Consider the following 22069-nt stretch of genomic DNA (forward strand, 5'->3'; position numbering starts at 1 on the left):
GAAGTAGTCGATGTATCGTGTCGATAGATTCGTATGCCCCCCCCCCCCCCTCGCCTACCTTAGTCCCCCTGCTTCCCATCTTTTACCGACCACCTAAAGTACGACTCAAGAATCACTGACTTTATGGAGGTGGCACCGTTTATGCGCCTTTTGCTCTCCCCGGGGAAAAGAAGTTGGGGTGTCCCATCACCATTGAAAGCTGCGGGGCAGTGACTCGACCTGCTCGGTTCGGAGCTGCCGCTCACAGGGTAGCGTCGCACACAACTGGGAAAGGTTGTCAGCATGTTCACAGTCGGTCGGGGCGGGACAACGTCGACCAGCGAGCGCTAAGTTGAAAGAGTCTCGCTGCCGTCGCTCCGACACCCTTCCCGCCGCCCAATATCACGGGAACTGACGGCCCCCGCATTTACCGCCTGGATATGCACCGAGGCAAGCCATGAATGACATGGGTGCGGTCAAATACCTGGATGCGTTCGTCCAGGGAACAATGCAATCCTTAGTTGTTCCGTAAAGCGTAGCATAGCCCACCCCAAGCTGCAACCTCGGAGCACCAGACCGTACGTGGCTGATGCAGCATTGAGCAAGAAGCGGTGGTGATTGTCGCTCATCTTGGTCAAACACGTACCAAGAGGATCGGCGCACCTGGGATCCTCTGATTGACATCTAATGGATTTCCTGCACAGTCATGTGCGGCCGAGGCTTGGTGAAGAGTGTTCAGGAACCTTGCTTGGTTGCCAGTTCATGAATCGGATATATTCCAATTGCTTGCTGCTTTTGTTGGCTGATTCAGAGTCGATTCGTCTCGGTCGCTTAACACCCGTGGATTGGAATACACGCGAGCGCCTTGCAAAAAAAGTGGTAGACGTAAAAATATTGATACTATGCCCCGACGGATGAAGGATGTAGTAGAAATGCAAGGCCGGCCTGATAACTGGATGGTAGGAGACTTCTGTCTTGGTGGGAAATGCTAGGGGGTCTAAGTACCTAATCATTACATCTGCCACCTTTTTTTGCAAGGCGCCTGACATGGTAGCGAGCTGCCGGAACTTACTACTTCAGGTATCGGGAAGGCGCGGGCATGATTTGATGTGACTGTTCAGTTGGATCATGGAGAGCAATTAGGTTTGCATGGGATACGCAGTCCTGATGGATGTTCAAGCCGGAACCAACATGGCCAGCATTCGGTGCGAACGCCCGAGGGAAGATATTTGCCCTGCGGCAAAGCTCTATTGCTATCGGATCAACGACATCAACGACAAATCTGGGGTTCATACTGACGAGATGTCTTGTCCTGGATCATTCCTAATTTACAATCCTCAGATATTATGGCGGCGCAATTGCCCCTTCTTGTCCCATGCTCGTTCTGGAGTCATAGTTCAGGCATTGCTGTCAAGTGAGTGACTGCGGGAAATAGGATCTTGAGGGTGTTCGTCTTAAATTTCACCGGGCAATAACACAACCCGGCAGGAATAAATTCGAGGAAACATGTGAATCCAACACTTCAGTCTGCCTGCCGCATATTCATTGTTGCTTGTCCGTGACCCACAGCCTAGGCATGATCAAACTGTCCCCGAACCAGAGATACAGAGAGAGTGCGGCTCTGCTTTGACACGAACACGTTCATCGAGTAGCCTGGCAGGGTGAGTCGCCTGGAAACCTTGGCAAAGAGAGAAACCGATGTTCTAGCGAATGCCGACAATTGTGATCTCCCAGCCAAAACCTCGACACGCTAAAGAACATAATCCATGTTGGGTCTCAAGTCCCCAACACAAGACCTGACGTTTCGATACTCACTAACTCTTCGTTTTTTATGTTAATTTGCACCGACTTCGCTGAAAGTAGCGTAGAAGGCCATCATATCTCTTGCAGAAGGAGCTCTGCCGGCCAGCCAGAAGATGTGCCATGTGACCCGGTATCCAACCTTGATTCGAGCCCGGCACTTTCGAGCGAGGCCGAATGAGAGGTTAGAGAACGCTGGCTGGATTCTCTTTCTTTGCCTCGACGTCATCTTGGAGATATTGGTTACCGCGCCATGACGAAGCAGTCCGCACCTCAAAGCCCAGGACGTGCTCTATCGTGCAGCTCTGCCTCTGAGCTCCGCAGTTGAACTGTCAAGGGACTGCAGGATACTCGACAGTTTGAAATCACGGTTCCGTAGAGTTCTGTAGGTAGAATGGAAGCAGAAGTAACGAGTCTCTCGATACCACTTGTGGATGTAGACATTTTGTTCACGGAATAACTTCAGAATCGAGTCAAAGTTGAGCCATTGGCATTGGGAGCGAGAACGGACGCCGTATAAAAGAGGCATGGAAGAATCACTGACGATATGGGAGGCACATAGTGACCATCATCAGGACGATGTACTACACTCAAAGCCAAGTACAGCAAAACTTTGCATACAAGTCGTCTAGGGAAACAACCCGTGACGAAATGACCCAGAGCACCTTACGTCTTACGTACTGATGTCCCATTGCAAATGAGAGGCAGTAGCAGCGGGAATCATAATTGATTCTCCTTGAACATCCATCTTAAAGTGGCAACAGCGCTTGCCTTTTGCAGCAGTGACTTTTTGATGCGAGGCCACCAGACCATCGTCTGGTTTGGTAGTCTAGCCTAAACGTACATTGTTTTACCTTAGCTGAGGGTTGCTTTGACTGCCATGCAGGAATTAAATCTGCTTGTCATGTTAAGCTCCGGCAAGAATTCTAGACCCGGAGATCCCAGCAATTATTAAGATGAACAACGCACGTTCTGGTTTGCCGTCACAAAGATATTTTACCACGTCTACCCCAGCACGCACCAGCTTGCCCCAGAGATGTGGCCGAGCGGGAGGGTAGAGGAGGACGGCATTCACGTACCAGAACCAGCGTGTGCCCCTCACACCCATAACCGTCGCGCTCCCGTTGACCCTCCTGCGGGCTCCCCTCCCCGCTTCCCCCGAAGCGGAATTTTGTGGACCGGTAAAGAGAAAGTTGGAGGACCCGGCCTTCTTCACAATAGCGTTCCCGGGTGAGAGGGGTGTGCTTTTCCTCAAGCACCCGCACAAGGCGGGTGTCGATCCTACCTTGGGGGCAATTTGACGCTGCGGGCAGATGTAGTGAGTGGGGCAGGGGAGGGGTACCGTTGCTGGCGACATCGGGGCGGCTTCCGGAAGCTATGGACGGGATTTTTCGCGTGGCATTGAATGCACACTAGAACTGGAGTTTACTCGTGGCTTATGATGGGGAGGGGGGGGGGAGGGTAAATAGACCGCGCGGCCAAGTGCTCGACAGTCTTGACAGCATGATATTGGTTGTCCACGATATCTGGTGTTCGAGGTCCCCTCATCTGCTGATCTGGGTTCGGTACAGTTTTGGCCTCCATTGTAGGTATGGACCTCGCACCCAGCTTGCTCGATCGATTCTTCGAGCAACATCTATTGCGCCATCGCTAGTTCCCTCAAGGTTTGATCGCATACTGAACTGGACATGACCTTAAAATGATTCAGGCCTGATACTGGGTATTGTCTAGAACGAGTTGCTCAAGAACAGCCCCGCTGCGAACTATATCTATCGACGAGGTCGATCCGATAGCTCGCTTAGATGAAGCTACCCAGACCATTCCGTTTCCGAACACAGGCGACTCCATATTCGCATTATGCCGTACTCGTTTGATCCTCGTCCACGGTTCAGAGTCTCGTTTCTTTCGTGCGCTGCTGCGTCCCTCGAAGCAAAAAGGCAAAGATAAAATGGGAACTCCGGGCTGATTTTAAGGTCGGTCATCGTATGGTCGGTTGCTCCGCCCACTATTGGGTCTTGAAGAGGAGGATGGCGCAGTGGCCAAGGTAGAAGTAGATGAAATGCTTCGTCTCTGCTCAGTGGGATTTATTTACGTCAGCAATGATCATTTTTCGACGGAAATGACGAGGTATCGATGCCATCAACTCGTACCATGCGTCACAAAGCTTCCAAAGTTGCGTCCGACAATGCAGTGCCACGTCGGACCCTTGCGCTCATCGAACTGATCCCGAATCGTCAGTACCTCGTTTGTGCGGCGGATGGTGGGGAAGTTTGTACCGTCTTCTTGATCTGTTGGGCAATGTCCTAAGATATCTGATAAGCTCTGCACATCGGATCCATAGGAGCTGGCGATCAATACCTTCTCGATCGTAAATCGACCCATCGCTTCCTGAGCTGTGCCACGGCGTATTAGAACCCTCCTGACACCAGTGATTGACCGAGCAGCTACCCACCGACTTCGATGACCTCCTGTTGCATATCGTCGGTCTGGCATGTGTCAGCCTTGGCATAATTCGATGGCAATCGCAATCACCATACCATGTCTGCGGATTTAATCTGGGCTGTCGCAATGCGCGTCAGTACGGACTGTCGACTTGGCAGGCGCGGTAGGCGGGCGACAAACCTTCAAGCTTCGCCTCCCTTGGAGCCTCAGCACTTCCCTTGTCGGCCATGATTTGCTTCGGTCGGTGGTTGAGCTGTTAAGTTGCTGTCAGTGGCCGAGCTAAACATGGTCTCTCAGGACAGGCGGTCATGTTTTGGGCAGAAGCTGCTGACTACCCCTTTTCGAGGGTTGGGCGACAAGCCCCGCTTGTTGCGCAAATGCTGCGGTGTCGCAAATCTCGCACTTACCGTGTTTGTCAAGGAAATTGTGGTTACTGGAGACAGAGCGTGAGGTGGAAGAATGGTTCCCAGATACGATAGCCTCACGTCCTAGGAAGCTGGTGGGTTGGCCGGGTTGTTTGCTTTGGTGTTTCGCGATCTCCTTCCACTCCAGCTAGCACTCGTAGAGAGGTCCCTACGCGACTGGGATTGGGTTGTCATGTGGCACGGGCCACCCACGGACTCTCCAATACTTCCCTGCCATCCTGCCCAGGTTGAGTGGACATGATGCTGCTGTGGGTCGTGTGGTCGTGACTGCCGCGTGCTAATGGTGGGGCGCTCACCAGGCGGACGGTCACATGTTGATAGCGATAAGGAGCTGGCAGAGGAGAAAAAGTCGCGAAAAAAAAGTACTCCATGTATCCTGCCATACGATCAAGCGGCTTCTGCCATCACTTCACCACACCACAATGCTACAGCCTTCATAGTACCGGACCCTACCGCCCTCAAGGCTTATTTAACACACCCCCTTACAAAATGTCGGCACAGCCTTCGGACGCAGAGTTCGAGACGTCAAGAATCTTCGTCAAGGGCATCCCCCCGACGATCAGCGATGCCGACTTCAAGAAGCACTTCTCGGCTGGCGGACGAGAAGTCACCGATGTCAAGGTCATCTTGCCTCGGCGAATTGGCTATGTCGGCTTCAAGACATCGGAGGATGCGAAGAAGGCCGTGAGGTACTTCAACAAGTCGTACATTCGGATGTCGAGGATCGAAGTGCAGCTTGCAAGACCTGTATGTTTTACCCTGCCCCGCCCCCAAGAAGAGAAGAGTGACAGGCATGCTAACAGTTTGATTCAGATTGCAGACCCTGCTCTGAAGAGGAACTGGCAGAGCGACCAATCGACTCCTGCAGCATCGTCGACAGCGCTCCCGCCGGCTAATGCGGTTCGGGATGCCAACGGCGATGCAGCGGCCAAGAAACGGAAGAGGGACGAGGTTGATGAATCTGATCCCAAGTTGCGGGAGTACTTGCAGACTTTCCAGCCAGGAAAGACCAATGCCGCGGATGAGATGACCGAAGTCATCGACAGCAAGGCGATCGCTGAGAAGAAGAAGCTTCTTCAAGATGGCGAGAGCGATGATGAATATGAGACCATCCCAACGAGGCCAGAAAAGAAGCAGATGAGGGAAGCGCCAAGCAACCAGCAGCCTGAGCCGCCTCAACAACCCCCACACATGACACCTGTTGAAGACACCGAAGACACTGTTGCATCACCACAGGAAGCCGAGCCTGTTCCGAAGACACAGGTCGACTCTTCCAAGGCAGTGGACCCCGTAGCTACAGACGATGACTGGCTGCGTTCGCGAACCAACAGAATGTTGGACCTCGTGGCGGACGATGAAGAGATTCCGCTGCCGCCCCCTGTCCAAAAGGAGACCCGTGACGAGTGTGCGGACGAAGTCATGACGGACGTTGCGGCGGTAGAGGATGTTGGTCAGAAGCCACTTGCTGAGCCATCTCAAAGTCAAGACAGTGAGGCACCCGCCGAGGAGTTGCCGAAGGCTGCGCCGGTACAGTCTGACAAGGAGGTGGCCATCAACACCATTCGCCAGACCGCGCGATTGTTTGCGCGAAACCTGGCTTTCAGTGTCAGCGAGGACGATCTCCGTGATCACTTTGAACAGTACGGAGAAGTCGAGGAGGTAGGCCAACCCCCATCTTTTTCACATTTCCACAACATACGGCAGCCCCACCGATCATATGATGAATCCAGATAGGGACAGCTTACACCTTTGGTGGTTGATGCGAACCTTGGACCAGTATTTTAGTAGATGCTTTGGCTTTCTGACACGATCATCTCCTCATGACGCTTCTTCTAAACTATCCATGAATCAGAATACTGACAAGTTGGTCTCAGGTACACATCCCGGTGGCAAAGTCTGGGACGAGCAAGGGATTTGCATACGTCTCGTTTGCCAGTGCTGATGCCGCTGTCACTGCATTCCAGTCGTCAGATGGGCAGACTTTTCAAGGGCGACTGCTCCATGTTTTACCCGCAGCTGCGCGGCGGGACCAGGATCTGGACGAATACTCGCTGTCCAAACTGCCCCTAAAGGTTCAGCAGCGGGTCCGTAAGAAGGCCGAAGCCTCCACCAACACCTTCAACTGGAATGCGTTGTATATGAGCCAGGACGCCATCAACACCTCGGTGGCGAGCCGTCTCGGAGTCTCCAAGTCGGACCTTCTGGACCCTACCGACGCGTCCGCGGCTGTGAAACAGGCAGTGGCCGAGACGTCGGTGATCCAAGAAACCAAGGCGTACTTCCTGGCCAATGGTGTTGACCTGAACGCCCTCAAGTCGCAAAAGCGTGGTGACTCGACCATCCTAGTGAAAAACTTTCCCCACGGGACCACTTTGGAGGAGTTGCGGACGCTATTCGCGGAGCACGGAACTGTGCTCCGGGTACTTATGCCACCGAGCAAGACGATCGCCATTGTCCAGTACGCCCCTGGACAGGGCAAGGCAGCCTTCGGAAGGCTCGCCTACCGTAGGATCAAAGACTCAGTCTTGTTTCTCGAGAAAGGGCCGAAAGATCTGTTTGGACCAGATGATGCTGTGCAGATGACGCCGGAGCAGGGTGATCAGCCTACCGGCGTGCAGAAGCTCAATGTGACACAGCTGCTGGAGCGTGATGAGCAAGGGGAAGAGGTTGTTGGACAGTCACTTTTCGTCCGGAACCTTAACTTCTCGACAACGTCGGAGGGCCTCACCAATGTATTCAAGTCCTTGGAGGGCTTTGTGTCAGCCAAGGTCAAGACAAAGACAGACCCGAAAAAACCTGGTCAGGTTCTATCAATGGGTTTCGGCTTTGTTGCCTTCCGCAGCAGCGAAGCAGCGCAGGCTGCAATCAAGGCGATGGACGGCCAGGTCTTGGATGCACACACACTCAGCGTTAGGGCATCGCACAGGGGTCAAGACGCGGCGGAAGAGAGGCGAAGGGAAGACAAGGCCAAGAAGATGGCGGGCCAGCGGACCAAGATCGTGGTCAAGAACTTGCCGTTCGAAATTAGCAAGAAGGAGTTGCGGGCGCTGTTCGCCACGTACGGGACATTACGGGCAGTACGGCTTCCCAAGAAAATGGGTCAGTCGACTCGCGGCTTTGCATTTGCCGAGTTCTCGACGCCAAAGGAGGCGCAGAATGCAATCGATGCGCTACAGCACACCCACCTGTTGGGCAGGAGATTGGTGCTCGATTACGCTGAAGCCGAAGCCCTGGACGCCGAGGAGGAAATTGCCAAGATGCAGAGGAAGGTTGGTGGGCAGGTCAACAAGGTCGCATTGGCGCAACTCACGGGCAAGACGAGGAAGAAGATCACGATCGGGGAGGACAATGAGGACGAGTTCGCAGTCTAAATCCGAGTCAGACGCAAGCCGGAGGGCCATAATCCTTCACCACAGCCAGAGGCATGAAAGAATCAGATAATTGAATCCTTGCGAGAGCCCTTTTTTCCCTTTATCGACGGCGACCCCATCTGCTATTGTTGGATAGAATCAGTTGTGTGCCAGCGGCTTTGCTCCTAGCCAGGCGGATTGGGCGTGGTGCATCCCTTTGTAAGGTCGTCGCGGTCGCCCTCTATTGGATCGTGGCCCATCTATTCAGACGCGACGGTCCCTCGACGGCATCGCAGGGAAAACGCTCTCCCCCACTCCGGATTGGGGAATGCAAGCGCGCAGCGCGTTGTCTTCTTTGTCTCAGATGCTAATCTCAGGTACATACCTGGCCATTGCGCTGTCATCGAGGTTATGGTGGGATCATGAGATGGTGCGTGCAGCCACCCCTCCCTTGCATGTTCCAACGTACATCCTGCAAAGCCATGTGCTGCGGAGTGGGCGATGCGCGTTGCTACACCCTGCCATCGTCCCCTACCTGTTCGTCAAGGTCCTGCTGCGCGACTGATCCATCGTACTAGTGGCGTGCGAGATGAGTCGCTCGGTAGGGCTCAGTAGCTACACCTCTCCTCGCGCACACCAGGCACCCTGCTCCCCTTTCCTTGCCCCAGGCCCCTCTTTGGGATACCACTTAGCTGACTTTTTGTGGATGGACTTCCTATTCGAGTCGACCTGAGCTCGCACCCTCCTTTACAGGAAGACGAGGCTCCTCTGGCCGTTTGCCAGATTGAGCTGGAGGGGTGCTGCCTCGACCTCCCTTTGGGCACACGCCCCCCTTGCCGGGCCCGATGATATGGATCGCGATAAGTCGACAGGGCTCACTGTATCTGTTGCCATCACGTCAAAGCACCCGTAGCGGTCCTTCCTCAACGCACTCCTGGACGTGTCTTCCCCGCGTGGAAGGGTGCCAGCGAGGGGTGAGCCATGGCATCCACGATTGATATACTCTACAGACTATCAGTCTATACAGGGCTGCCGGATCTGACCCTGGTGATCGACTCGGCACTTCTCCGCTTGGGATCGGTGGTCATGCTCGTCTCTTGGTCTCCCCCCCTGTACGTTACGAGATGGATATCGGTCTCGCGGGTCAGAGTGTGAGTGTGTGAGTGAGTAAGTAGAGAGACCACACTCTAGATCATCGGCCCTCATTCCTCCAACCTCGAGCTGATTGGCACTTATATTGCGTACACATCCTCTTCCCTTTCATGCCAGTTGAAGATTCTCGTTCCTCATCGGCTCACTCAGGCTACACTCTCCACCCTTCGCCTCTCTTTCGATACCACCATCCCACTCTCCTTCATCTGCGGGCCCGAGTATCCCGTACCTAATACCTAATTATTCTGGTGGCGAGACTGTCATTTTGTTGTCAACCCGTACCCATCCAGCCTTCTGCCCCTTTCACTTCCGCCGTCCCGTGACCCCCTGAGTATCTGGGTCCTTCCCTATCCTTAAAGGCAGAATTCCTCTCCAGCAGCCGCACCCCCATTTCAGAGGCATTCATCTTGTGTCCTCTCTTCATTCTTCCGTCTCTTGTTCGGAATCTGTTTGCATTGCTCCCACTCCTCTTGCCACACAGGCAGCAAGCAACAGGTCAGAGATTCCTCTGAGGATCCTGACAGAGAAACTCACGATACACTACCCTTTCGAGGTGGCAAAAGAGGCACACGAGCAGCAGCTATGGAGCAGCCTCGCCCCATGATGCCATCCCCCGTCTACGGGTACGAGCACCCGGGCAGCAACACCAACACATCCTCCCACGGCAGCCATGGCAGGAGGCCACAGCACAGCCTGTCCCGTCAGCCCCTGAGGGACACCACGGGCAACGCCCAGCACATCACCAACGGCCTCGGATCCCTCTCACAAGCAGCCGCACCGCCGTCCTGTCGCCCGGTGCCGACGCTGGGCCTCTTCTCGCCGTCGCTGCCGCCGTCCATCCCCACCCCCGTCGTGCCCTCGCAGGCCGGCTCCATCTTCCGCAATGGCGGCATGGGCATGAAGACGCGCGCCGAGCACCTCCGCCTCGCGAGGCGGTCGAGGCAGGACATCAACCCCATCTACTTCACGCCCGAGTTCCGTCCCTACAGGGACAAGCAGGACCAGAAGGACCCCAATGAGAAGCAGATCTGGCCTCGCGTCCTGGAGGATGCGTTCCTCGACTGTGAGTTGGCTTTCGTTTGGGTTCCGCATGAAAGAACGTGTCACTAACACGACGGCAGCACTCCTCATCATCCCTCACATGGGCAGGAAAAAGTACAGCATGCAAGGCAAGCAGTTTGGGCGCAACATGCTCATCAGCGAGTACCTCTGGATTGCCTACTGCTGCAGCTTGCAGCCTGGACAGAAGACCGAGGAGCGCAAGCGCAAGCAGGTTTCCAGTCACATTCAGGTTGTGAAGAAGATGTTTGAAAAGCACCGATGCTGTACGTGTTCAGGACCACCTTTTCTGAGTTCGTGGAAGCATGACTAACACAGCCGCAGACCACTTCTTCTTCGTCAAGGATGCTGACAAGAGCGAGGCTCGTCTGAAGGACAGCAACTCTGAGATGGCCTCCTTCAAGGACAACCCAGTTCTCATTGCTCTCTCCGAGGGTCGTCTGCCTGACGTTCGTCCTAACTACGAGTACTTCTCCCAGATCCTTGCCATGGACTCCATGGTCGTCATGCGCCCCAAGACGTGCTGGATCTTTGTCTCCTCCCAGTGTGTCACCATGGATGAGAACACGGGTGAAGCCTTTGACAGTAACGGCAAGGCCCTCAACGCCGATGCCTACCCTCACCTTGAGAAGAACCTCAACAAGGAGTCTGACAGCAGCCTGAACCGGGGTCTCAGCAGCGGCAGCGTTCTTCTCCATGAGTACAATCGCGAACTGGCGCAAAAGGAGGCCGCTGCGGCGACTGAGATCGACCAGGAATGGGAGACACGCTTCCCGTCTCTCCATCGTAGCCTCGAAGCTGCCACTGCTGAGAACCGATGGCTCGACATGCTGGAGATGACCGTCACTCTTGAGCTGCACCCTCGTAGCAACTTCCCCTCGGGCTCCGAACTCAACGGCTTTGTCGAATTGAACATTGCTCAGCCCCAGCTTCAGAACCACCGATGGAAGTGCATCACCAGGCTGCAGCGTCCCGAGGAGCTGTGCCGCGCTGGTGACGGCGAGCCTCTCATCGTCGAGCAGACGAGCGAGGTCGGTGTGCAATACACGCACCGCCCTGGTTGCAACGGTGCCGATAGCTCCCGCGGTCCTGAGTGCGACTGCCGCACACGGACTCGTCAGGACGTCCGCGTCCCCTTCCCGGCTGCCGAGTGGGCGAGCATTCTTAGCAATTGCGCCACCTACCTCCAGGAGCCCATCGACGCCAAGATCAAGAGCGAGGGTCTCAGCAGTGAAGAGGTCAAGGCCGCCGAGCAGGCCGCGCTTGAGTCGGAGCGCACCACATCGGAACTCATCCAGCAGATCGCCATGTTCCAGGAGCTTTGGTCCGCACCCCCTGACGGCTCGGCCGACCGCCGTAAGTGGACGCGTCGCGGCGTGATCCTGTGGAAGTTCCGCACCGTCCACGCCTTTGATGACAAGTGGAACCCCATCTACGAGAAGCCGACTAGCACCAGCAAGGGCCGCAAGCCTACTGACACTGACGGTGAAGAAACCTCGTCATCGGGTCGCCGTTCCAACCGTGGCAAACGTGTGTACCATCCTCCGGGAACAACATGGCGTTTCCTCACGGCCCTGGACCCCATCTCGCCGGCTCACCAGCAAAATGTCTGCGTCAACCCTGGCAACAATGCCATTCCCAGCCGTGACATGATCATGGCACCGACCCCTGGATATGCGCACCACTTGACGGCAACCATGAGCGAGAACCTCAACGCGGCGTGGGACCCAACCCATCTCCCTGGCCAGCTTCCCAGTCTGTCGTCCAGCGGTTCCATGGGTTATCTCGAGAGCAACTTCACTGGTCTTGCGACGCCTCCACCTACTGCATCCCTCCAACCATCATATGCTCCCAGCTTCGATAGCAACCATGACCACCAATCATCCCAGCAGACCTCGCAGCTTGACTTCCTCAATGCGCCATGCTCATCCTCCATTGATAGCCAAAGCACACTCGTTGCGGATATGGGGCCTACCGGCGCCGACCCGTACCTTACGGCCACAGCGGGCATCAACGTCACGACCAACATCGGCGTCAGCGGTTACGATGATGCCGACTGCGCGACACTGCAGGCTTGGGACACAACGGCCTTCCAAGGCCTTGATCAGTGGAACGGGTGGGATTCTAACGCGGAAGCCAACAAGTCCGCGCCGGCACCGCAGTCTCAACAACAGCACTGGCAGGGCGAGAACCAACGCAGCGCTCGCGCTAATTGGTCGATCGACCCGAATGGTAGCAAGGACAACAGCCAACTCTGGAATCAACAGGGCTGGGCTCAAGCCGTGTCTGCGGCGGCTGCAGTCACGGGGGCCGATGGCCGTACGGGATGGTCCTCCGTCGACCAACGCGTGTTGCCTTCCCTGGATCAGATCAGCCCCCTTAAGAGCATGGCAGGACGCAAGCGAGCGCGATCTAATAGTCTCGACATGGAGAACCGCGAGAACTTCCCCGCGACGGCCATTCAGAAGCTTGTACACCACGGCACGGGACCAGCGGGGTATGATGATGGCAGTCACGCCCACCACCGTTGGGAGTAGGGGTGAGCGATATAGATGTGTTTGCTTGGACTTGGTGATTCAGGGTACTGGGGTTATTGGTCTTTGAAAAGGATTATTTGGGAATGGCGCACAGGCATTCGGCGTTGAGGGAGGGTGACAACAGCACTTTGGGGACATTGGCGAAACACGGAAAGGAAAGAGATGGATGTTCGTTATTGGGGGTTTTGGTTCAAGGGGTCTTTGTTTGCTGGGATGACCTTTCTCTTCTGGATATTGATACCACATTTGTAGTAATGGCAGATACATGCTCACGATTGCCGTATGTGAAGAGCGAAACGCTTGGTTCCAAGTCATGGTGTTGCCCCTGGACGATCCGATCTGGTGTCACCATCGTCTCTGTGCCGTCCAGGATGTGTCGGGCGATTCCCTTAGTGCTTTGGTCCTTCAGTGGCCCGTCAAGGAGTGTCGCGTGCAGAGTTGGGATGAAACCGGGGAACTTCATCTGCTGAAGAAGGTAAAAGCAGAGGTATTTTCCTTTTTGCCGATAAGCGGCAGATTGACAGCATCGGACAAGGCGTGGAGCAGGGCCAGTGCCGTGGGTCGAAAGATGTTTCACACACAGAAGGCAAAGTTCGTCAGGAGGTCCGGGTCCGAATCCATGGAAGAGAGCGCAGGGTGAAACACCACACGTCTGGAAGGGCTGGAAGGTTGTGTGGCACACGACGCGTTGAGATGCAGTCAGAATGTCTTTGAGGCGAAGAACATGATTCTTGACGGCTGGCCGGCGGGATAGGGCGGCAACGCGGATGGGACGGGTCATGCGATGACACGACCAGACCAGGCCGAGCAAGGCAAGGCAAGGCAAGGCAAGGCAGGTAGGTAGTGTAAGCATCATCTCGAGGCGCGCCTATTGCTTGTTCTGGGCCCGGGGCTGTGCAGCGGCTGTTGGGCGTGTCAGCAACCAGTCGAAGGGTGGCCGGCAGTCGGGTCTGGCGCGTTACAGCGCGGCAAGGGAGATGAAGAGAGATGAAGCTGTCGCGAGGGTCGGATTGGGGGAGAGTGGCCGCCTGGGGTGGTGGGGAGGTTGCTGTGCTCCGGGGGCTCGCCAAGGGGAAAGCTGCCCACCACTGCCTGTGCCTGGTACCTGCTTCGTGGGAGCAGGGGCTGCTCGGGGCAGGCAGGTACAGGGGGCACGAGCAGTCAACAGCGACCAGTAAACGGCGAGGACAGGCAGGTGCTATGGCTCGCTTGGTCCCGACTGGCGTCCCCGCGGCAGGAAGCACTGGCTGCCCTGTGTCGACAAGTAGCGCCCGTCCAAGCTGTTGCAGGCCCCTGTTCCGGATCGGCGCACGGGATCCAACAGAGGTATCTCCCCACCCGCGGGCAGTGGTTGCCAGGTACACGTCTCTCATCTGGCCCCCTGCTAGGTACTTTGGGCGGTTAGCGCAGGTGCCATTTTAGGACTGGCAAGACTCCAGGACCGACCCCACCGTCTGTGCCAGATCCTTGCGTCCATCAACGCCACACGCGAGACGATTCAACTTCACGTCCACATCGTCCTTGGTACGGCACCAGCGTTCTATTCCTGATGAGCACAGCGTCGAGTCGGCATGCAGTGTCCTAGCACTGTCGTGGGTGCTCGGTCTGCCGTACACTGCAAACATCCTTGGCGTACCGAAATATCCATTTGCCTACGCCGGGCTTCGCTTCGGCTGAACAGACTTCGACATGGTTCCATGACTGGTTCTCGAGAGCCCACACAGAAACCTGGTCCCTCGTCCCAAGTCGGCCTTCTCGATCACGTTCACTGGCTCTCGTTGTCGGCGCCGATCAATCTCTTCAATCTAGACCGTGCCCCCTGGCTGCTGCTTGTTTCCGCTCCCGCTCCCATCCCTCCCTTGTTCCTTGATGGCCATGGATCTTGGGTCGAACAGTGTGGCCTACCTGACCTGCGCTTGGTAGGAGATGGCCGCCTCGAGATGCTAGAGACGTGGAGAGGAGGTGGTGATTCTGGGCGTTTCGTTTCTCCGTCTTGCGTCGTCTCGTCTCTATGCTCCTCGACATCCCATGGCCAGTCACCCCCTTGCCTTGGGCGACATGACGTGAACTCGACTCCATGGCCCATCCATGGCCCATCCGAAAGGCCATGGATGTAGCCGTCCTGTAGCCCATCCGATGCAGCTAATAAGACCTACACGGCCCGATACCAACTCGGTCTATCCGCCTGCGTCCCTTTCGTCCTCATCTGCAGACTCCAGCTTTGTGCTACATTCCTTTCTATACCAGGGTTTCTGCTGGTCAGGCCTCTTTCCTTTGGCCTTTCACACTTTGACTGGGACTGGTTCTCCTCGAGAAAAGCTGCTCGGATTCTTTGGCATCTCAACGACCGTGCGAGAAGTCCGCTCCTTCCGACCAACGTTATTTGTCTCGACAACGGTGAATGCCTAGTCTGCCGTGATTCCAACGCGCGCCCTTGCCCTCTCTCAGCTCTGAATCACCACTCGACCGGTTCATTGCCGCCTGCGGTCTCCCACAAGTTTTATTTTCCCTATATCGTCGCGGGCAACCACCAAAACAAAACGATCTTCAACCCTTTCTCACCCATCCGCGCCGCCGCCACGACCACCACCAAGACAACCGCACGCACGCCTACTCTATATCGCCATCCCATCATTCCCATCAAACGTCACGGAAGACGATACGGAATACAGCACGAAAGCTGCCCGTAAAAGGTTTGTTCTTTATCTTTCTTGTCTTGCAACTTGCTGTGCATTTTGTTCGCTTTGGCTCGGCGCCATTCCTTGTTTCAACAGTCAGACCGTCTCAGCATCAGAGCCAGTCATCCAAGGCCACTATTCTCACATTACCCTGTTTTTTTCATGCCTTTCTCACCCCCAACTCACAACTCTCTTCTGCTTGGTTGTGCTGGTGCCATCGGGTTGGGCATACTTGCAGTCCCTGCTCCTTCCTTGACTGGTCAAGTGGTCGGGGCTGGCATCTCAACACTGGACAATCACGCTGTCTGGACATCTTGATCTTGAACCAGCCTCGGGTTTTCAGGACACTGTGACTGCTTCACTCTAGGCATTTTCCTACTTATATCGCCGTTCTCATCTCGCTGGCTCTTGACCATCCCAACAAAGCAAAACAATTTCAACGAGAATCATACGCTAACCATTTTATCTCATCAGACAACAAGTACAGCATTTCAAGACACACCTGAATCGCTGCCATGGTCGCCATCAAAGCTCTTGGAAAGACCGGTGCTCTGCTGGCTGCCATCCTTTTCGGACCCCAGCTTGCCAATTCTCACTCCTGGGTCGAGCGTCTCAACCGCATCGCCTCTAATGGCACCATGGTCGAGCCCGCCGGCTTTGCCGCCGGCTTTTTTGGCCGTGGCGCTGGCTTCTCAGATGTCACTGTCACAAACGACGTCTCCGGAGCTGGCCTACCTCTTTGCAAGCAGCCTGTCACTGCTCCTCAGGACCCCAACTTCCCCATCCTGACCGCTGCTCCTGGTGATCAGATTGCCGTTCGCTACCTTGAGAATGGCCACGTCACCAACCTCGAACCTGGTCGACTTGACCATGGCGGTGTCGTTTACATCTACGGAACGACCGACCCGCGTCCTGATGATACCCTGGCCAACATTCACCTCAAGTGGACCCCTGACGGCAAGGGCGGTGACGGGCGCGGAAAGCTTCTCGCAACTCGCAAGTATGACGATGGTCGCTGTTACGAGGCCAACGGCTTCGATCTCTCGGGAAAGCGCCAGAACGAGTTCCCTGTCCAAACCAACGAGCTGACTGGTCCCAACAACTGGTGCCAGAGCGATGTCAGTCTCGCCAAGGATCTTCCCCAGGGCACCCAGTACACCCTCTACTGGGTTTGGAACTGGCCCAGGCTCGACACCGAGGACAAAGAGGTCGTCGTGAGCGATATCCACGCCGTCTACCCCAAGGGCGGAGCTCCTGCCGGCCGCAAGGACCTGGAAGGTGATCACGTCAAAGTCGCCCAGGTTTACAGCTCGTGTGCCATGATCAACATTGAAGGCGAGACAGTCTTCCAGCAGGCTGGAAACGACAGTGGCAATTCTGCCCCTTTTGCAAGCAGTGGTCTCGGCCAGGGCGTCCGTGTCAAGGATGATGACTTCATCACCAACCCCGCCGACTACAACGGCATCGCTATTGCTGACCAGCTGGAGAACCCCTTCATTGTTGCCATTGATGGCATTGGTGGTGGCCCTGAGCAGGGTGTTCCTACTGCTTCACCCAGCGCTGGCACTGACATCCCGACCACCACCCCTGTCGGCGGCATTCGTACTGTCACCGTCACCGCGGAGCCGACCACAGTCTATGCCACGGCCACTGTCACGGCTGGTGCTGGCAACGCTAGCGGTCCTCCAACTGTCACGCCCTTTATGCCGCGCCATAACCTCCGTGGCCGAGCCTCGTGGGAGTTTGGCACCAACAACTAAAGGCCAACGTCTTGTTTGCTTGTCTTGGCTCGCCAACTCGTTCTCGTGCAAAATACCAAGGGTCTTCCTTTGACAGGCGTTATAAGGTTTCATTTCTCCAAGGAAAAGGATGCGGGCATTCAGTGCGATGAATCAAGCATGGCAGTCATGAAGCAATAGAACGGAGGGGGGGACACAACAGCATTTCGGTCCAGCATGGTCGACAGGGTATGTATGACCCAAGACAAAAAGGTCAAGGCGTTCGGGGCCGGTGAGCCCCCGGTTTCTTTTAGAGGAGAGATACCCCCACATTCGCTTGTCTTTCGGTTCATTTCCTCCGAGATACGACGAAGGTTTGCCTTTTGTTTGTTTGCCTTTCTTTTGTCTTGACGATTTCTTCTTTGTTCGCATGGCGTCAGCCCGAGGTTGGTCAATGGCTTGGTGGCAGGATTGGCTTCACCTTGTCTTTGGTCAAGAGCTCTCTCTTTTGGCAGATGGTCTCGACGGAAGGAAAGTGCAGGCCCTTGTTGGTTCTGGCCTTGGATCGGAAGAGGGCATGACAAGGTGTGTTTTGCGTCTTGCGTTTTCGTCCCCGGTAGAAGGGATTTGCGTCGGCATCGTTGAAGGCTCGTTCCCATGCAAGGCGGATTTGGGACAGAAAAAGTTGCGCAGTTCGTAGATAGTTCAATCGCGAACAAAAACCACTTCATGTTCTGCGTGTGACACGTCTGGTAATGCATTGATACTTGGGGCAATATGCTGACTCTTCGCCACCAACAATGCCGGTCATGATAATATAGTTATAGCTAGCCCTATTCTCCCTTCACCTGTAGCTGGCATTCATTGCATCAACCTGCTGGTTTGTCTGTGGATTTATGCATGATGTGTCATGTGAAGGTGTCGTCCTTTATTTGAGTCACGTAGTTGGCTTTGGTTGAGGGAAGTGGAAGAATGAACAAGAGGAGAATACGTTTGTTCCACGAGACAAGCAGCTCTTTGCGGAATGAGGCCCAGCTGCATAGGCGCCCCCCTTGCGACTCCTTGGTGGGTGTTAGTTGCAATCACATCATCATCCCCGTCCGCGGAGTCACCGTCGTGATCCTTCTAGTTGAAGTATCTAGTCACAATACTATGCTGGATCACGATGACAGCACTCAGCAACACATTCTTCTACTTGGTGTGTCAGATATGCCCTCCTTGCCAAAACGAACAGACAGCCCTAAGCAACCTTCTGACGCCATGTCATGAGAGTTCTCCCGCATCTACCACGTAATCTGGCTCAGGCGACCCCACACATGCGACACGGTCTACATCTCACCGCACTGAGCGACAACGACATCCATATTCGGCACGTCCTTCCCGCGGTACCCCGTCTTCGTGGCCTCCATCTTCTTGACGACGTCCATGCCGTCGACGACCTTGCCAAAGACGGTATGCTTGCCGTCGAGAAACGGCGTCGGCACCGTCGTGATGAAGAACTGGCTGCCGTTGGTGTCCTTGCCGGCGTTGGCCATGCTCAGCAGGCCGGGCACGTCGTGCTTGATGGTGAAGTTCTCGTCGGCGAAGGACGAGGTGCCGTAGATGCAGGTCGAGCCCGTGCCGTCGCCGTTGAGAAAGTCGCCGCCCTGGCACATGAAGCCCGGGATGATGCGGTGGAACTTGGAGCCCTTGTAGCCCTGCGGTCGGTTGTGGAGGCGATGCTCGCCGGTGCAGAACTGGCGGAAGTTCTCGGCCGTCTTGGGCGTCGTGTCGGCGAAGAGCTCAAACGTGATGCGGCCGAGGGGCTCGCCTGGACCGAGGGTTTGTTCATGTCAGCTTGGGGGGGTGGAGTCCGGGGAAGGCACATGCACACGCATGGCGGGAGGGACAGCAGGGGGAGGGGGGACCGGAAAGGCCGGAAGCGAGTGGTGAGGGCCGGGAAACGGTATCGTCGGATACCCGGCCGATGGAGATAAGACTACGGACACCATCGCATCTTGGAGCCGAGGAAGAGGAAGACGTACCACCAAGGGTGATATCAAAGAAGACCCTATCGGCGCAGTGGGTGTTAGCTCGGAGCTCTGACAAGTCAGCAGATGCTGCAGAGGCCTGTCACTTGGATCGGGGTGTGGGAGCTCCGCCACCACAGAGGCTCGGCAGGAGGGGAAAGCGGGGTGGTTCTGCTGGGGGAAAGGGGACCAGGGAGGGGGGATGTCGTGATAGCTTCTTACAGAGGATTTCCGGAGGCGGGGAGCTGAGTAGGCGGCATTGTGGTGGATGTGGATGATGTGGAGTTGCGCGGTTGGTGACGTGTCCTGACTGAATGGAGGAGTCGCGATGATCTTTATGACCAGAATTGAGATGTAACAGTGGGACGTGCGAGATTGGGTATCATGTGTGAGTGAGTGTGGAAGGGAACTACTTGAAGTCTTCCGTGACCCATATCTCAATTGAGGTCTTCCCAAATAGAAGTTCTGCGGGGCAGTGACTTGTTGGCCCGTGCACGCACGACATATCCTGGGCATCTGATGGGTGGCTTCATGTTTATCAGCTCTTCCTTGGCTGTCGGTCACTAGACCCAGAGACACGATGAGCAGGCTGCGAAGGATGAGATATGTTGAAATCAATCAGCTGTCGGTAGTGTCCTCGCTTTTCAACGGATATGCCTGCGGGCATAGTATGTGCCCCAACACCACGGCATGCTTGCACTGACGTTATGAGCTGATGCGGAATACTTCTTTTACGTCAATTTCTTTTCCAGTACAGAAGTGCCTCGATAGGAACCGTTTCGGGACGACTGCCCGGGAGAAGGACGACAGCAAGTGCTGTTTCATACTTGGTGAGAGGGAATTAGTCGGAACTGGCCTTTCGGGTGGACCTTCTAGCTTTCAATATTGTTGCTCGTATGAGCTCAAGAACAAGAACGGAGTCGCGGGCAAACCACACTTTTTCGAGGTTGCTGCTGATATAGAAATGTAACGCTGGAGCGTACGGCTGGTCCAATCTCCAAAGTCTCCCATACGCGCCAGTTCTCGCATGAAGTGAAAGGGAGTCCCCGTGTCCCTCGGGCTTCATTACCATGGAGAACTCGCAAAGGAGATTGTTGTAGTCCAACTGTGAGCTTGCTGTACAGGAGGGCCTGCTATCCATTATGCATAATGTCCCTACAGTTGTCGGTCAGTAGGTGACGTGCCAGTTGTCCATACCGAGCTAAATCCTGCACTTTGACGAGCCATGATGATACCACATGGAAGGTTGTGATGCCTCGCCAATGTGCAGTGTTACGCCGGGCCTAATGATTGAACTTCACGCGCACCCGGACCCTATTATTCTCGACATGCGAGTTACAGGTGTGTTTGCTCCATGAGGTCATCGGAACAGTGGGCATATCTCTGGAATTTTGGGTTAGTTACTGATCGCTGATCATCTCCAGACTTTAAGCCCGATATGTGAATCTCTCGGCCAGGGTCCAGTTCCCCGAGACAATTCTGCCGTATCGCGGGGTCGCTATCACGTCAGTCGATAGGCCGGCAGTGGGATGCAGAGTTGCATTTGCATGCCGCGGACATATCGCCACCTCACGCCGCATACTCGCCCGACCAGCCTTGCCACCTCACTGTACCCAGAACACAGCACCCATCATCGCGCTGGATATTCTATGCTGGAGGCTTGACCAGTTGTCGACAGCAAAGCCATTCCAAATAGTGAAGTCACGCATTCGCAGGAGGAAGATCAGGACTCCGCATCTGACATCATGAAGGTGAGCTCGAAGGACCTGACTCGCCGCACAGGAACGACCAGGCGGGAGGAGAGCTTTGATCTAAGTTGAGGGAGGTTATTGGCAGATGAGCAGCCACACCATAAGGTAGGTACAGCATCAACTGGTCATGTCCTGATCCTCGAGGCCAGATTTTGGATGGTGTACACCACGATGTAACGGCGTTCCGGATGGTGCGGTGCGGTGCGGAATAGATGGAGTGCCGAGATCGGTGGTGGAGTGGAGTGGAAGGCTGGTAGAGTAATGCCGTCAGACGTTTGCCGATGGAGCCGTAGTCTTCGGTGAAGGATCGGCCTGTGCGAGCGCATCATGGCTTAGCTCGTGTCATGAATCGTCCATTCAGACACCATAATTATCTCTACGGCTGTGAGCGCTATCAGCGCGGAACCAGCCTGCTGATGTGGTGGTCTTAGTGCATCGGCAGCAACCGGCAAGCGACGCCCTACAGATGCAGATGGGAGCTTGAAGGTGTTATTGCCGGAGCGATGTTGACATCCTCGCATGCTCTGACCCGGGAGGACCGGGGAGCGGCGCTCAGGACGGAGGGGCGGATGTCGCATTAATGACGAGGGTCTAAATGTGGAGGATCGCCATGAGAAGGGGCTCATTCATGCGGTTGTTTGATTGAAGGTGCAGTGTCTCTGCAAGCCTCTTTGACATTGCGATGCTCTGACTTGCACGAGATTCCTTGAAGCCCCGTCCAAAGACCCAAAAAGATCTCTCGAGTGAGGCCGGTTCTTGGACAGCAGAGCCCCAGGGGAAAAAAAAAGAGCTTGTCGAGGCTTGGCTTGAGGTCATCCGTGAGATGCTGATGCAACGACTCGCGAGCACAGCACAACGATGGACGCTGAGTGGTCAAAAGCAGGACCTGTGGCATTGGCCAGCCACGATGCTGACGAGTCCACGCGGATCTCCGGGGAAAGATGCACCCACTGCACCGCAGCACCGTCGGAATGTCTAGCGCCCCACACTGTTGTTCGTCTGGGAAGAAGGAGGGCCCTTGTTGTCCCATCCGTACCCTCCTCACCCCCAGATCCTGATCCACACATCCTTGCGAAATCATCGGCTTCAACTGTATCCATCATTTAGTCTTCTCTTGCTGGCAGTCGGGACGAGGCTGAGCCGGTCATATGCCAGAAACGGACGATATG

At 55.4% G+C, this 22069-nt stretch overlaps 5 protein-coding genes across 5 annotated transcripts; 3 read left to right on the plus strand and 2 right to left on the minus strand.

Annotated features, from left to right (window-relative positions):
• Positions 1-3784: 3784 nt before the first annotated feature.
• Positions 3785-4450, minus strand: DYN2 (Dynein light chain; the record flags this gene model as incomplete). The annotated part of the gene is made up of 7 exons (XM_028643147.1): positions 3785-3849; positions 3930-3999; positions 4056-4082; positions 4138-4172; positions 4232-4265; positions 4317-4339; positions 4402-4450. The coding sequence occupies 7 exons, from the start codon at positions 4448-4450 to the stop codon at positions 3785-3787; spliced, it is 303 nt and encodes a 100-aa protein (XP_028493209.1).
• A 685-nt stretch (positions 4451-5135) lies between these two features.
• On the plus strand, positions 5136-8017 carry MRD1 (Multiple RNA-binding domain-containing protein 1; the record flags this gene model as incomplete). The annotated part of the gene is made up of 3 exons (XM_028643148.1): positions 5136-5393; positions 5460-6305; positions 6521-8017. 3 exons carry the CDS (start codon positions 5136-5138, stop codon positions 8015-8017), a joined length of 2601 nt encoding a protein of 866 aa, XP_028493210.1.
• A 1713-nt stretch (positions 8018-9730) lies between these two features.
• Positions 9731-12744, plus strand: D7B24_009071 (uncharacterized protein; the record flags this gene model as incomplete). The annotated part of the gene is made up of 3 exons (XM_028643149.1): positions 9731-10211; positions 10270-10453; positions 10512-12744. The coding sequence occupies 3 exons, from the start codon at positions 9731-9733 to the stop codon at positions 12742-12744; spliced, it is 2898 nt and encodes a 965-aa protein (XP_028493211.1).
• A 3193-nt stretch (positions 12745-15937) lies between these two features.
• On the plus strand, positions 15938-17182 carry D7B24_009072 (uncharacterized protein; the record flags this gene model as incomplete). Its single annotated transcript, XM_028643150.1, has 1 exon — positions 15938-17182. One exon carries the CDS (start codon positions 15938-15940, stop codon positions 17180-17182), a length of 1245 nt encoding a protein of 414 aa, XP_028493212.1.
• A 1286-nt stretch (positions 17183-18468) lies between these two features.
• CYP3 (Peptidyl-prolyl cis-trans isomerase H) lies at positions 18469-19409 on the minus strand (the record flags this gene model as incomplete). Its single annotated transcript, XM_028643151.1, has 3 exons — positions 18469-18950; positions 19165-19190; positions 19372-19409. The coding sequence occupies 3 exons, from the start codon at positions 19407-19409 to the stop codon at positions 18469-18471; spliced, it is 546 nt and encodes a 181-aa protein (XP_028493213.1).
• Positions 19410-22069: the final 2660 nt, after the last annotated feature.

This window comes from Verticillium nonalfalfae (assembly GCF_003724135.2).
Source record: "Verticillium nonalfalfae strain VnAa140/NRRL 66861 chromosome Unknown scaffold_87, whole genome shotgun sequence".
In the NCBI taxonomy this organism is placed as follows: Eukaryota; Fungi; Ascomycota; class Sordariomycetes; order Glomerellales; family Plectosphaerellaceae; genus Verticillium; species Verticillium nonalfalfae.